The sequence below is a fragment of the Myxine glutinosa genome, chromosome 2 (genome assembly GCF_964187855.1).
Source record: "Myxine glutinosa chromosome 2, kmMyxGlut1.1, whole genome shotgun sequence".
In the NCBI taxonomy this organism is placed as follows: domain Eukaryota; kingdom Metazoa; phylum Chordata; class Myxini; order Myxiniformes; family Myxinidae; genus Myxine; species Myxine glutinosa.
In genome coordinates this window covers 12,179,258-12,196,473 of record NC_136262.1, presented here as the reverse complement: position 1 = coordinate 12,196,473, position 17,216 = coordinate 12,179,258, and the positions used below count along the sequence as shown (strand labels likewise).

The following is a 17,216-nucleotide window of genomic DNA, read 5'->3' as shown; positions in this document are numbered from 1 at the left end:
AGCCAAACCCCTGGCTCATGGTTGGTCGAGTGGGGCTGGCTCACTCCTCCCCTCTATGACGAGGTGGAGACACGCCTTTCTTCTCCGACCCTGCCTCGTGGTCAATGGCGGTAATTGGAGCGGAGGTAGTTTCTAATCGACGAAAAGGGGGAATGGAGGTTTTGGGAATGGGAATGAAGGGAATCTATCTCTTTCACTTGGTGCAATGGAGTACTTCTATTAATGGGAGACACAGCCTTACCCTAAAACACAGAATAAGATATAACTATCGAACAGGGGTATTCTATTATTGGCTGACGTGTATGCTTGTGGACTAATTATGGGACGCCCTTTGACCTTTACACAGCTCCGGAGGCAGGGGGCGCAGAATAACCAATAATAATAATTCACACAATCAAAAAAATATACAGTCCTCATATCCGCAACAATATATATATATATATATATATATATATATATATATATATATATATATATATATATACAGTATATATATATATATATATATATATATATATACAGTATATATATTACTTGTATATATATATATATATATATATATATATTATTATTTTTTGGATACAAGATCGAGGCTCATGTAAGAGCTCACATTATTCACAAAATATCAAACGAACACAAAAAACATAATAAAGGGAGCGGGAGTACACAAGTACAACAATAGAGAACAGGGACATTGGGAGAATTGTGGTTGGGCAGGAGATCTGTGGTTGGGAGAGGGATTGGGGGGAGCAGGCATTGGAAGGGGGGGGCAGGCATGGGAAGGGGTGGGGGGGGGGGAGAGGTATAAAACACATGGACACTGCTCGGACTTCAAGGAAAGAAGTGGGTATTTCAAAAAAGTGCATCTGGGTTGAAATTAACGGCATTGGGATTTACCATACAGGAAACGACTCGGGAATGGATAACGAAAGGAGATAGTCGTGGCCAAAAATATGGGAACCCTTGCACTTTTTTCACATAATGCACAATTTCTTCCAGAACATTGTTGAAATAAAAAAATATTTTGATATCCACATATGTATCTTTGGTTTACAGTGAAACAAAGCAAAAAAGCTGAAAAAAATTACTAAATCTTAGCTTATTCCACACAGATATCCTAAAATGGCCCGGACAATATTATTGGAACCTTTTTGGTCGTTGTGAGAAATAATTAGATTTCAAGAAGGTGATGCGACTTTACTTTGGAATTGAACTCACCTGTGGTGAGTTGCAGGTGACTGCAATATAAAAAATCACTCATTCAACCAGTTTGAATAGAGAAAAGGAGTCATTCTGCTGTTTAGTGTCACTGTGTGTACCACAATGAGCATGGAGAAAAGAAAGAAAACCAGAGAATTGTCTGAGGTGGTCAGACACAAGATTGTAGCCAAGCATGGACAATCTCAAGGCTACAAGTCCATCTCCAGAGACCTCGATGTGCCTGTGTCCACCGTACGTAATGTTATCAGGAAGTTGAAGGCCCATGGCACTGGAGCCAACCTCCCTGGACGTGGCTGCAAGAGAAAACTTGATCGAAGATTACAGCGAAGGATTGTTCGAATGGTGAAGAAAGCACCGAGATCAACTGCCAAACAGATTCAAGCTGACCTTCAGACACAAGGTACGACAGTTTCAATTCGCACCATCTCTCGCCAACTCGATGAAAGGGGTTTCTATGGTAGGAGACCCAAGAGCACCTCCCTGCAGAGAGAGAAGACATAAGAGAACTTGATGCAACACACCTGAACAAGCCAAAATCCTTCTGGGAGAATGTCCTGTGGGCAGATGAGACCAAATTAGAGCTTTTTGTTAAAGCACATCATCTCTGTTTACAGAAAACAAAATGAAGCCTTCAAAGAAAAGAACACCTCTGGACCAAACTCCCTCGCTCTCTTCAATCCCACTCCTCCCTCCAGGTCGTTAAAACAGCTGTTCACCACCATATCTTATCTTCCCCCATCCAAAACCTTGATCTTTTCTACCCCTGTTAATTCACCCCAGATCCACTTTTCTGAAATACCAACTTCTTTCCTGGAAGTCCTTGCAGTGTCCATGTGTTGTTTTTTTTTACCTCTCCCACCCCTACCCCCCCTTCCCCTGCCTTTTCCCCCCCAAGCCCTCTACCTCCCACAGATCTCCCGATGTCCCTGCTCTCAATTGTTGTACTTGTGTGCTTCCCCCTCTCTCCCCATCTTGTCTCCCGCTCCATTTATTTTGTCGTCGGGTTTTTTTTTTTGGTTTTTTTTGTCATTAATGTTAGCTATTACACGATCCTCGATCTTGCATACCAAAAAAAAAAAAAAAAAAAATGGCTTAAGCATTCAAGCAAGCATTTCATTTGAAACCGTTGATAAGGAACAGCCGGTTTGGCAAGCACGAGTTAGCTTCTTCGTAACTGAACTCGCAGTGCGGTAATCTTCATCCTGATAAAGCAGCAATTACCCGGAAGGAAGGAAGGGAAGATTCATTGTGATTCCGAACAGGGGATTTATTTTATATCTGTTACCTGATTAGTTTTGTCGTGTGTGTGTCTCTCTCTCAATGTCCCTCTTCCGTCCTCCCCAACTCTGTAGTAATGAACCTTTTGTTCATAAAAACCTGTACGTAGTCATTCAAGTACAGTATTTGCTGTTTAGTGCCACAGAATTGGCTCTAAAAATCCGTTAACGGGCCGATTGGGAAACACGCATGCAACGTACATATGGCGCTGTTCAAAATTATGCACAGTAACGTTTTTTTAGGTAGGTGCGTAAGGGCTTGATGAAACCTTACTTACAATTTACCACTCAACACTAAACAAACCAAAAAAAAAAGAACATCTTCCCTACAGTTAAACATGGAGGAGGTTCAGTGATGTTTTGGGGTTGCTGTGCTGCCTCTAGCACTGGGTACCTTGAATGTGTGCAGGGCATCATGAAATCAGGAGATTACCAAGGAATTTTGGAGCGCAATGTTGAACTCAGTGTCAGAAAGCTGGGTCTCCATCGAAGGTTATGGGTCTTGCAGAAGGCCAATGACCCCAAACACTTCAAAAAGCACCCAGGAATGGTTCAAGACAAAACACTGGACTGTTCTGAAGTGGCCAGCAATGAGACCAGACCTAAATCCCAATGAACACCTGTGGGGATATCTGAAACCAGCAGTTGGGAGAAGGCACCCTTAAAATCTGGGAGAACTGGAGCAGTTTGCACAAGAAGAGTGGGACAACCTGCCAGTAGAGAGGTGAAGGAAGCTCATTCATGGCTACAGGAAGTCCTTGACTGCAGTAGTTTTCTCCAAAGACCGTGCTACCAAATATTAAGTCGAGGGTGTCAATAATTTTGTCAATGCCATTTCTTTTTATTTTCTGATTTAAAAGGATATATTAAGTTCTGAATCAAAAACAAAGGTTCTGTCATATTAACAGCGAAATAAAGAATTGTGGAGACAAAATACTTTTGTCAATTTTAACTTATTTTTGGAGAAAATTGTGAGTTATTTGAAAAAAGTGCAAGGGTGCCAAATTTTTTGCCCATGACTGCATAAGAGGGAGTTGACAAAATGGGAATAGTTGAACAGTTTGCCTGGAGTTGTGGAGAGTAACAATATTGGGTTAGTAGCTGAGTGAGTGTACCTTGGTCGGGCTCATAAGGACAAATATATGAGAGAGAAAGTGGGGCAACACCAGAAATGAGGCAATACAAAACTTCTAACCCATCAACCTGTCTGCAGCAGGGGAGAGGAGTTGGCCTTGCACTTCAGCCTCATATAGAGTTAAATGGAAGAGCTTCAGGGCCATCAGTAACCAATTAACCTCAGGGCCTGAAAGATGCCACTGATCTTCAAGGTCAAGATGTTGCAAGTTGGAAGTCTCCAGCTTAAAGTGGGGAATTGTACTCCATAAAGCTCCTCAAAGTCCCTGCAGTTTGTGAGGTGTTCGTAGCTCCAGGGACGAAGGATTCTGCCATGGTTGCAAAGACGTTTGCCTTTCGAAACCTACAGCTGTGAAAACTGGCTCCTTTGGCCGTTTATGCAGCCACAAGTCGATCACCAATGGGAAGAAAACAAGCAATCATCACAACCCTCACAACAACAACAACAACAACAACAACAACAACAACAACATGCATTTTAAGGCCATTTTCCCTGCTAGAGCGGGGGTTAGCCTTGCGGTCCCCATGACAATCTTCTCCATCTTGCCCTATTTTCTGCATCTCTCCTTGTTAACCGCCTTGCCCGCATTTCTTCTTCCACCATCTTTGGCCAAGTCTTTCTCGGTCTTCCCCGTCCTCTAATTCCTTGTACATTCATTTCCATCACTCTTCTCAACCAACCACTTTCATCCTTCCTCAACACATGACCAAACCATCTCAACCTGTTCCTCTTCACAACATCAATCACAAGCTCTATTCCCATCATTTTTCGCAATTCATCATTTGTCTTCCTCTCTCTCAACGATACTCCGCACATCCATCGAACCATTCACATTTCCACCCTTTCCAACCTTCGTTGCTGCTCTACGTTCATTACCCATGTCTCGCTCCCATAAATCACAACACTTCTCACACATGCAGCATACACCTTTCCCTTCTGCTTCAACGACACTCCCCTCCTCATCAGCACGCCACTCAGTTCCCGAAACTTCTTCCATGCACATCTCACTCAAGCAACCGTTGCCGAGTCTGATCCATCTTCTCCATTCAGCATGTCTCCGAGGTAGCAAAATGTTTTCACACCATCCAGCTTCACGCCGTCTCCAAGATCCAACTCAACATTTCCTCCATTTGCAGCTCCCTCTGTGCACACCTTACATTTGAATGTAGCTGCCACACTGGTTAATGACCCCCTCAGACCACTACATTTTTGATGAACCCACTCAGCGCACATTGTACTTTGAATGGAGTTCACTCTGACACCCTTCCTGCACACAGCACAGGGCCACTTCCCAGTTCTTTCCACCTCACCACATGCTTTACCACTTGCCATCACCTTCGTCTTTCCGATATTCACCTTCAGACCTTTTGTCTCCATACATTCCTTCCACTTGTTCATCTTTTCCTTCAGTCCATCCATACTTTCCGCAATCAACACCAGATCATCTGCATACAACAACTCCCACGGTAAACCCTCCTTTACGTTCTGAGCCAGCACCTCCATCACAGCTACAAATAGTAGTGGACATAGTATCGTCCCCTGATGCACTCCCTCCTTCACCTCAAACTCACCACTGTTCCCGTCCTTCGTCCTTACAGCTGTGCGCGCTCTTTTGTACATTGCCATCACTACTCTATTCAACCATTCCTCCACTCCTAACTTCCTCATTGCCCATGTCAATACTTTGCGTGGAACCCTATCGAATGCTTCTCCAGATCAACAAACCCAAGAAACAACTTCTTCCTCTTCTCCATGTACTTCTCCTGCAACTGCCTCACAATACAAAGCACGTCTGTCGTTGCTCTTTCTGGCATAAATCCAAACTGCATTTTGTCGATCTTCACTTTCTTCCTTATCCTCCTCTCCAACACCCTTTCCAATACCTTCATTCCATGCTCCAATAACTTTATCGCTCGGTACGAGCCACTCTCTCGAGGGTCACCTTTCCCTTGCATAGAGGACGAGGGTACTCAGTTCCCAATCCACTGGAATGCAGCCTTCTTTCACCGCCAGATTACAGATCTCTGTCATTCTCTTCACACCCCAACTTCCTGCTGCCTTCAACATACCTCCCACAACTCCCGTCGGCCCTCCCGCTTTTTCTACTCTTCATTGCTTTTATCGCTTCCTCAACTTCCTTCTCAAGTTATCTTCTCTGCCGGTCCTAAAACTGAGTTACTCTATGTTGCCATCCCATTCATTCTCTGTATTCAACAGCATTTCCATATATCTTTTCCATCTTCCTTTAATTCCATCTGGGTCCACAACGATTTGTCCCACTTCATCCTTCAAGCAACTCACCCCCATCACATCACACCTCTCTTTCGCTATCTGCTTTGCAATCCTGAATACTGCTCTCTGACCCTCTTCCGAATGCAAGCGTTCTCCGAACATTTTCCTACATGCCTCCTGCGCCTTTGCTACCTCTTTCTTTGCAGCCTTCTTGGCTGCCTTATGACTTTCATGCTCTGCCTTTTCTGCCCCCATAACCTTCGCCTTCTGCCACTCCTTGAACTTCTTCCTCTTCTCGTCAATCTTCTTTCCAACTTCATCATCCCACCACCATCTTTCCGAGTGCCTCGGTGGTCCTTTTGGGGTGAGCGGACCTCGGTGGCATCACGGCTGTGGGGGCCCCGTCAGCACCACCCCACGTTTGCCTGGTCACCACACCCTTGGAAAGGACTTCGATGCATGTCGGCCCGGTCGGCCCAGAGCCTGGCGCGAAGTCCAAGGACATCAGCACGTCATCCGAAAACAGCTCCGGTTGGTGCGAACCACTCGGACAATGGCGCGAACCAGGTCCCGACACGCCCTTGCTCGCTTGGCCCTGATGAAGGCCTCGCTGGGTGTTCTCCAAACAGGGGCAAAATCGCCCAAGCCACGCTGGATTTCAGCAGCGGAAGCCTTGCTCGCTCGGCCCCGATGAAGGCCTCGCTGGGTGTTCTCCAAACAGGGGTAGAATCGCCCAAGCCGCGCTGGATTTCGGCGGCGGAAAGCAGCCACAAAGCGACGATATTCGGTCGGGCTTTTCGTTGAATATTATGCTGCTGAATATCACACACGTCGGCCCGGTCGGCCCAGAGCCTGGCGCGAAGTCCAAGGACATCAGCACGTCATCCGAAAACAGCTCCGAAATACTCTTCCCTCCGAGCTGCTCTTGAACCTCGTCAGGAATCGTCCCGGTTCGTCTCAGGCCTCCACGTCCTAGTGCAGGAAACCGCAAGCTGCACTGCCCGTGGGCAGGAACCAGGCCTTGCTGCACGGTCCACTCACTCCTGGCCCCGTGCGCGCAGGAAACCGCAGGCTGCACTGCCCGTGGGTAGGAACTAGGCCTCGCTGCACAGCCCGCTCACCCCCGGCTCCGTCACAACCCTCACACAACACCACAATTCCTCCCTGATTAAGACACATTGATTATGCAACCCCTTCCCACTTCCCCGTTTTGGGTTTTTTTTTTGCCCCCGCTGAGAAAGTCGTCGGACGCATTAAGTTTTCAGGTTGTGCGTCCGTCCGCCCATCCGTCCAAGAAAGGTTTTTGTTACGGCGATAACTTGAGAACGGCTGAAGAGATCTTAGAGAAACTTGGTGCATGTATGCATAACGAGGTAAAGATGAACCAATTAGATTTTGGGGTCAAGAGGTCAAAGGGCAAAGGTCGAGGTCATGTTAGGTAAACATCCTGTTACCGTGAAAACTTGTGAACCAGCGATGGGATTCTGACCAAATTTGGTGCAATTATGTAGAATGATGCAAACATGAACTGATTATAATTTGGGGTCAAGAGGTCAAAGTCTGTAATAGGTCTATAACTTGAGAACAGCTGAAGTGATCCAATTCAAACTTGGTACACACACACACATATTTTATTTATTTATATATATATATATATATATATTATATATATTTATATATATATATATATATATATATATATATATATATACTGTATATATATATTATATAATCTACTATGTAAGAGAGATGTCTGTCTGTCTGTGTCTGTCGCCATTTTTTTTCAGAGATGGCTGAACGGATCTTCGTCAAACTTTAAGAGGTTCATCAGCGAGTGCTTTTTGAAAAAAAGAGTTAACAAAAAAAAAAGAAAAAAAAAAAAAAAAATCGCTTGAAAGTACCTAAGCCTTTTTAAATTAATGACAGTTATATACAAGTACACAATCGCATAAATAAATACAAATAAATCACCAGACATTTGAACACAAATAAATAGGCAGTACGAAGACACCAGACACGAAGTTGGCAGTACGGCTTCTTCTTCTTCCTGATCGGCATCACATTCAACTCAAACGTGAGCCATTCACCCACCAGCACATATATATACATATATATATATATATATATATATGAACCCCCTTCCTCTCCTGCCTCCCCCCCCCCCCCCCCCCCCACCCTACCGCCCTTTTCCCCTCCCCTTCCCCCCTCCCTCCCCTCCACTTCCCCCCCTCCCTCCCCAATAAGGGTTTCACCCTTATTGGGGCCTCATCAGGGCAACGCAGTGAGTCTTCCATACATTTGTGACTGAAAACCTTTCGGTTATATATCAGTCATTATGCGACTTCTTACAATCATTGGGGATGCCGGATGGACTGAAGGAAGTATGGATGGACTGAAGGAGAAGATGAACAAGTCGAAGGAATGTATGGAGACAAAAGTTCTACAACAACAACAACAACAACAGGCATTTTAAGGCCATTTTCCCTGCAAGAGCGGGGGTTAGCCGCTCGGGTTAGTGGGTTAGACAAAAGGTCTGAAGGTGAATATCGGAAAAACGAAGGTGATGGCAAGTGGTAAAGCATGTGGTGAGGTGGAAAGAACTGGGAAGTGGCCGTGTACTGTGTGCAGGAAGGGTGTCGGAGTGAACTCCATTCAATGTACAATGTGCGCTGAGTGGGTTCATCAAAAATGTAGTGGTCTGAGAGGGTCATTAACCAGTGTGGCAGCTACATTCAAATGTAAGGTGTGCACAGAGAGAGCTGCAGATGAAGGAAATGTTGAATTGGATCTTGGAGACGGCGTGAAGCTGGAAGGTGTGAAAACATTTTGTTACCTCGGAGACATGCTGAATGGAGAAGGTGGATCAGACTCGGCAACGGTTGCTCGAGTGAGATGTGCATGGAAGAAGTTTGGGGAACTGAGTGGCGTGCTGACGAGGAGGGGAGTGTCGTTGAAGCTGAAGGGAAAGGTGTATGCTGCATGTTTGAGAAGTGTTATGATTTATGGGAGCGAGACATGGGTAATGAACGTAGAGCAGCAACGAAGGCTGGAAAGGGTGGAAATGTGAATGGTTGGGTGGATGTGCGGAGTATCGTTGAGAGAGAGGAAGACAAATGATGAATTGCGAAAGATGATGGGAATAGAGCCTGTGATTGATGCTGTGAAGAGAAACAGGTTGAGATGGTTTGGTCATGTGTTGAGGAAGGATGAAAGTGACTGGTTGAGAAGAGTGATGGAAATGAATGTAGAAGGAAGTGGAGGACGGGGAAGACCGAGAAAGACTTGGCTAAAGGTGGTGGAAGAAGAAATGCGGGCAAGGGGGTTAACAAGGAGAGATGCAGGAAATAGGGCAAAATGGAGAATATTGTCAGGGGGACCGCAAGGCTAACCCCCGCTCTAACAGGGAAAATGGCCTTAAAATGCCTGTTGTATATAATCAGTGGGGAACTGCCAGTAAGGTGTCCCATACAGCTACTGCTGCACCTTACTGGGAGCGATAAGCACCGCCTGCCACACGGTAACATTATCTCTGGTATCCACTCACGATATGGAGTCGACCTGGATGCGGTTGGGAGTAATGAAATTAGTATATACTAGGGCATGCCCGTACTATATATATGCCCGTACTATATATCTATCTAAAATTATATCCCCCCCCTCTATTTACATGAAATGGTTTGGTCCATTCGCAACGCCAAAGCGAACGGCGAACGGCTTGCGAGTACAGTGACAATCCCCCCCCTCTATTTACATGAAATGGTTTCGTCCATTCGCAACGACCACAGAACCCCCCCCCCTCTATTTACATGGAATGGTTTGGTCCATTCGCAACGCCGGCACACGCGATCGTTCGCTGCTCTCCGATTGGTTGAATCGTTTTTTGGACATAGCTCGGTAAGTAATTGTCCGATTAATATGAAACCTTGAAAAGGCACATCCTCGGGTCCCCAGCAATATACCTGGCAAGTTAAAAGTATATCGGACCCGTGGTTGTCGAGAAACAGCGGTCACAGACAAACAAACGTACAGACGTACAGACAGAGATTACTGGAATTATAGATAGATAATAGGGTGCTCCAACCTAATGAGCGAATGCAGTGACGTCACCGCCACGTGTGTCCGCCTTGCCTGCCAAGCTCCGGAGGAGCTATCATGCAGTGCGTCATTTTTTTAATAGATGTTAATCATATATATATATATAAATAAATATATATATAAATAAATAAATAAATAGATATATATATATATATATATACTGTATATATATATATATATATATATATATATATATATATATATATATATATATATATATATATATATATAATTATATATATATATATATATATGTGCAGTTCTCCAGCTTTCAATGAGCGCAAGTAATGACGTCACTGCCATGTACATACGCTCTGCCTGTCAAGCTCTCAAGAGAACCCTCTGACAGAGCAGAATTTTGATCTTAGTTCAGATACTGTCATAAATGTATGTAAAACTCACAGTTACCGACCTGGTTTCGCCCTTTTTGGGGCTCATCAGGGCAACGCAGTGAGTACTGCATACACTTATGACTCTGAAAACCTTTCGGTTATATACCAGTCACTTTTCGATTTCATACCATCAGTGGTGAACCGCCATTAAGGTATCCCATCCAGCTATGCTGTACCTTAATGGGAGCGATAAGTGCCATCTGCCACATGGAACATTACCTCTGGTATCCACTCATTATATGGAATCCCCTGGATGCAGCCGGGAGCAAACCAATCCAAATATATGTGTTCTCCAGCTTTCAATATATGTGCAGTTCTAATGCCAGACATTTTAATGGCAGTACGGCTTCTTCTTCTTCCTGATCGGCATCACATTCAACTCAAACGTGAGCCATTCACCCACCAGCACATATATATATATATATATATATACATACACACATGTATATTGATGTAAAGATTAACTGTTTAGATTTTGCGGTCCTGAGGTTAAAGGCCAGAGGTAAGAGGTCATGTCAGGTAAAAATGTGATCACTTGAGAACAGCTGAATGGATTTAAATCAAACTTGGTGCAAGTATTATAATCATGTAATAATGTGGGCGGAGGCATGTTGGTCGACGTGACGTCAAAGAGTGTTGTTCTGGTTTATTATCTAACAATAAACTTATGTTACATCACGCATATAGTCTGCAATGCATATATGTAAAGTTCCTGCCACAATTTACCACCACAAACAGCTCCACCACCTTTCCCCAGGAACCTAAACACCTTCTCCAGGTAGAGTAGGGGATTCGAAGGGGAGAAACCCTGAGCAGGGTTAACTGCAAGATTAACGCAGCTAGCTTTCATGTACACAATCAAGGCCATGTCAATTTAAAAGTTTATTGATCACGCCTTCGGCTGTTGGAGTTTGAGAGTACAGATGTGAACACAACCAAGGGAGCAACAAGAGCACTAAGGAAAAAAACTGGCAACCTGTACATTTACATTTATCCTTCAGAATGTATGCAGGATTCAAGATGTCGAGACACAGCTGGTTACTTCGGAGGTTTGTAAATCATCTTCCTGCTCTTCAGAGTTGCAAATCGATGTCTCTTCAAGTACCATGCGAATGGTATCACCAAAAATGACACAAATATAACCTGCAAAACAAGAGAAATGGGAAGGCGATAACAGTCATATAAACTTCAACTACTTCACGTCTGGACATCTGCAACACACCAGGAAGCGGATCTTTGGAAGAAACATCTGTGTCCCACACAATAATGCAGTTGCTTCAATAGAAATGTGACTCGTATACTTGGTGGGTGCACTGGGTTCACAGGATGGCCAAGAGGTACGCACACTTGCCTCCAAGCTGTATAGTCTGGGTTTGAATCCTGGCCCAGCTATAATTAAAGCAAGGAGACATTTGCGTTAATTATATCCCGACTTGACCTGACCCAGCTACCCAACGTTCCACAGGCAGGGTGATTCCTCAATGTGTATGCTATGCTGTCCCTCGGATGGATGCCAAACTGGGTGTCCCATCTGCCAGCAATCGTTGGTGGACGTTAAGTATCCGATGGTATCCTTTGCAAAGAGTCGGCGGGCTATCGCCAGCACCTTGAGCAAATTTCAAATGCCTGCCCTAACCAGCAGAGGGCACTGCATCAGCAGCACCGCCACGCCCTCAGCCAATGATGCTACCCCCATAGCCTTGTGCCACATACGAACGAAGATGAAGTGGGTGGGCTTCGTCGATTTAGTATGTGACTGCTACCTGTTTGCAACAATAGAAATGGGAACGCGGGTCCTGAAGACCTCCTCAGACCCTGATATTTTTTAATGCCGTGAACACACTTGAGTACATCATGGGCGATGAAGGTAGTGATCAAGTTTCATTGAAATTGTGTGTGTGTAGTTTTCAGAGAAGAGAACAAATACCTTTCTTGGGTGGGGTCAAACCCCCCACAGACCATCTTAGACCTTGATTTTTTTAATGCTGTGAGCAGACATTGGTACATCACGGGGTGATGAAGGTAGTGGGCAAATTTCATTGAAATTGTGTGTGCAGTTTTGGAGAAGAGAGCAAATACATATTTTGGGGGTTTGGGGGGGGGGGGTCAAAAACACCCCCGTAGTTCCCCTTAATGAGCACAGATTTTGATGCAGTCAATACACCTTCATTAGGCATCAGATATGAAGCTTGTGGTCAAGTTTCATCAAAATTGTGTGTGTAGATTTTAGGGGGGGATTTAGAGGGGTGGGAGGGTTGGTTCAAGAGATAATGACTGAAGTGCTTACGGACCAGTCACTCGCTGAAAGACTGACTGACTGACTGACTTCCCTGCAGACATTGCTCGATCGCATAAGCTCACCGGACTAAAGTCCAGGTGAGATAAAAATGCCAGAGGGAAAGGTTATGGGTGAGAGGACAAAGTCAATAAATCAAACCGGTGCGAAGAAGACTGTGGAAGGAGAGCTTCGTTCTGGAATTCAAGCTGCAGTGAGTGAACCAGTACATTAGGTGAAACATGTGTGAACGAAAATGACATGATTTTCATGAGGACATGATGACTCCAATACAACCACATGCAATGTCTGACTTTACACCACTTCCAATGAACTGTGGCTTTGTTGGTTGGTGGATATATAATTCAGCCAAAGAAGTCGAGGTGATTAAAAAAACCTTTGTCACAACACTTCTACCTACGCAGGGAGGGAATAAATAAATAACATATAAACAAATTGCTCGAGTGTTGCACCTTGATGCCCAGGCACTTGCGAGTGTCGTGTTCAGGTTCCGCAGCCCATCGGAGGAACGTGCACACGTCTTTGGCCAACTGGCTCAAGGTGGCCGGAGTGCCTGTTTGTCAGACCGAGGATAGATACGACTGAACACAGGCAGAGGCAGCGGCATGCCGACATTCGGAAATCTGCAATAATTCTCAAAAGTTTAACAGCAAATGAGAAGATGTTGATTGATGGAGAACTGTGGCACAGATTCATTTATTTGACAACTAAACATTTCAAAATAAATAATGTTTGAAAATACAGAATTAACATAAACATGGACCGACAGGATGGCCTAGAAGTATGCCCACTCACCTTAAAGCAGTCGAGCCTGGATTTTAATCCCGACCCATTAAAAACTGTCATCCCGGTGTTTCACTGGCAAGGTGATTCAGCAATGTGTGTGCCGTCCCTCGGATGGACGTTAAACAGGACATACCATCTGCCGGCATTGGTTGATGGACATTAAAAGTCCCATGGTGTCCTTCGCGAAGAGCAGGCGAGCTTTTGCCGGCACCATGAACAAATTTAAAAATTCCTGCCCTAACCAGTAGAGGGAACTGCATCAGACGCCGCCTCGGCCAGTGATGCTACTCCGGGGTCTTATGCTGCATATTAACGAAGAAGATAGGCACACGACCAGGATACAAATGATACGAAACATGTTCCTTTAAACCCTCCCACCTTCACCACCTCCTCATTTTAAAGGAAATGTCATATTTTCTTCAAAATATTCAAAACGGGTGGATGAATGAATGAATGAATGGTCGTTTTAAGGCCATGTTCCCCGCTAGAGCGGGGGTTAGCCTTGCGGGGCCCATGACAATCATGGTTCCCTGTTTGAGGCAATATTTTTATGGCCGGATGCCCTTCCTGACGCCAACCCTTGGTCGCCTCTTACGATGCGCAGGGATACGGTGTACCTATTCTAAATCGGGGTACACACCGGGATCATTCATCCCAGCAAGCTGGTAGTCAATTTGCCGACCTCGGAAGGATGACAGGCTGAGTGAACCCCCCTGGCGTTAATTCAGCGATCGACCAGGATTCGAACCCAGGATCCTAGGATCCCAAGCCGGCACCCAAACCGCTAAGCCAACACCAGGCTAATTTGTCCATAATTGGAGGTTCATTAATTATAGTCGTTAAATGTCTTTCACGTCAAACGTTAATGGCAATGGCCGTTTTTATCTCTGTCACCAAAGGTGTACAGAGGTTGCAGTGCATGCGGAAAGTATTCAGACCCCTTCACTTTTTTCACATTTTGTTATGTTGCAGCCTTATGCTGAAATCGTTTAAATTCATTTTTTCCCTCATCAATCTACACTCAATACCCCATAATGACAAAGAGAAAACAGGATTTTAGAAAGTTTTGCAAATTTATTAAAAAGATAAAACTGAAATATCCATTGACAAAGTATTCATACCCTTTGCTATGACACTTGAAATTTAGCTCAGGTCCCTCCCATTTCTCTTGATCATCTTTGAGATGTTTCTACACTTTGATTGGAGTCCACCTCTGGTAAATTCAATTGATTGGACATGATTTGGAAAGGCACACACCTGTCTATAAAAGGTCTCACAGCTGACGATGCATATCAGAGCAAAAACCAAGCCATGAGGTCAAAGGAACTGCCTGCGGAGCTCAGAGACAGGATTGTGTCGAGGCACAGATCTGGAGAAGCCTACAAAAAAATTTCTGCTGCATTGAAGGTTCCCAAGAGCACAGTGGCCTCCATAATTCTTAAATGGAAGAAGTTTGGAACAACCAGGACTCTTCCTAGAGTTGGCCGCCTGGCCAAACTGAGCAATCGGGGGAGATGGGCCTTGGTAACAGAGGTGACCAAGAATCCGATGGTCACTGGCTGAGCTCCAGAGATCCTGTGTGGAGATGGGAGAAACTTCCAGAAGGACAACCATCACTGCAACACTCCACCGATCTGGGCTTTATGGCAGAGTGGCCAGATGGAAGCCTCTCCTCAGTGAAAGACGCATGAAAGCCCACAGAATCTTGTTTGTCACAGTCTGAGAGTCCTTTCGGTGCTTTTTGCAAACTCCAAGCGGGCTTTCATGTAATTGCTGTGCTGAACGAAGCATTGCAAACTCATATGATACATTTCAGTAAGACGATAAGTGATGGACAGAAAAAATTTGCAAGGTGTAATGTTTTCTACAGATAACACAAAAAGAAGAAGATCCTCATTAGTTGCAACTAAAACAAGCATTCTGAGTATTGCGCTGCAATACATGTCCCCTACCGGCAGTCTGTCGTCCGGAAAACTGTTGGGGAAATTACCAAAGTTTAAAGTGCCATAAGTTTGTCAAAAAATGATCGAAACGTCGTGACGTTCGAACTTGATCTGTAACTTATCATGAGGAAACCATGTACCAAGTTTGAAATCATTAGCATTAAGAGTTTAGAAAAAAGTCCGGAAAACTGTTCTTTGCGTGACGGACTGACAGACGGACAGACGGAGGGACGGAGTGCAAACCAATAGTCCCCTCCGGTGTACACTGGTAGGGGACTCTAATAATAAACAACCACTCCAGGGAGGACAAAAAAAATCAACATAAATAAGAACGAAAGGATTGAGGTGAATGGTTTGCTTGCTTTCTCCAAAATTCAGCAATCACAAGGAGAATGCACTCGTCGACTTCCACAGTTATAAAGTGAAACAACATACCGTCTTCATACTCGATTATCTCGTTGTAGAGGGCTGGAGCCATGCCAATCGACTGGTCAGTGAAGTAAGGATTGTGGTGAAGACCCTCAAGGGGAATCATACCAGCAGGAGGATCACAATAGCCAGTGAGAATTGCAAACACGTAGTCCTCACCACCATGCCTGCACAAATAAACAATGGCACACAGGACACAACATCAGGGATAATTTGTCACACATGGACACGAATCTAGCACCCAATAGTCATGTGCACAAAACAAGCTTCACACACACACACACACACACACACACACACACACACACACACACACACACACACACACACACACACACACACACACACACACACACACACACACACACACACATATATATATATATATATATATACAGTGGAACCTTGACTTACGAGTTTAATTCGTTCTGTGACCGAGCTCGTAACTCGATTTGCTCGTTTCTCAAATTAAATTTCCCCATTAAAATGCATTGAAATGCTATTAATCTGTTCCAGCCCGCCAAAAACCACACCAATTTTTTTTTAAATATACAGTATATATAAAAATATCTCGCGCTTTATATTTCACCTGTATGCAGCATACAAGTTGGCAGGATGGCCTGGACTGGAGGTACGCACACTTGACTCTAAACTGTCCAGCCTGGGTTTGAATCCCGACCCAGCTATAACCTGTCATGGGTGAATCACAGGCAGGGTGATTCATCAATGTGTGTACCGCTAAACTGGGCGCCCCGTTTGCGTCCCATTAGTTGTTGGATGTTAAGGATCTCACCGTGTTTTCCACAAAGAGAAGGCGAGCTATCGCCGGCACTCTGAACAAGTTGTGGCCTGGCATGCTCTTCTCCTCTGCCGTTATATACGTCCTCCTCGGCATCTTTTTCCAGAAGAGCCCTGTCTCGTCACAGTTGAAGATTTGCTGGGGGATGTATCGTTCGGCTTCTATCAGTTCGGCAAAATTTATAATAAAATCTTCAGCTGCCTTCACATCCGCCTCACCAAGTCGACAACACGCACACCTCGCTCATGTTTTTCGACGATTGCGTGTTTTATATCCAAGCACATCATCCTCTTCTTCTTCTCAGTACTGCCCTTGGCACTCAATTTCTTAGGACTCTTTCTCGTGGTTAAAACTAAGAAATTTTCCAAAATAACCAAAATGCGAAAACAAAGCAGCAGCGATATACGGCAGAGATACTGTACTTGCACGGCAAGATAACCACGTGACCGGAACCCACCTGGTGGCGGGTGGCGTAAACTCAAAATAACCAACATGCGAAAACAAAGCAGCAGCGATATACGGCAGAGATACTGTACTTGCACGGCAAGATAACCACGTGACCGGAACCCATTTGGTGGCGGGTGGCGTAAACTCAAAATAACCAACATGCG

General features: G+C 44.7%; 1 protein-coding gene across 1 annotated transcript in view; it reads right to left on the bottom strand.

Annotated features, from left to right (window-relative positions):
• Nucleotides 1–11,221: 11,221 nt before the first annotated feature.
• Nucleotides 11,222–17,216, bottom strand: part of CYC1 (cytochrome c1) — a 55,423-nt gene continuing 49,428 nt past the window's right edge. The window contains exons 5-7 of the mRNA XM_078772995.1: nucleotides 15,813–15,973; nucleotides 13,101–13,201; nucleotides 11,222–11,495 (exon numbers count right to left, since the gene is read on the bottom strand). Coding sequence (XP_078629121.1) covers nucleotides 11,391–11,495; nucleotides 13,101–13,201; nucleotides 15,813–15,973 — 367 coding nt within the window. The 3' untranslated portion in view covers nucleotides 11,222–11,390. The remainder of the gene's footprint in view (nucleotides 11,496–13,100; nucleotides 13,202–15,812; nucleotides 15,974–17,216) is intronic.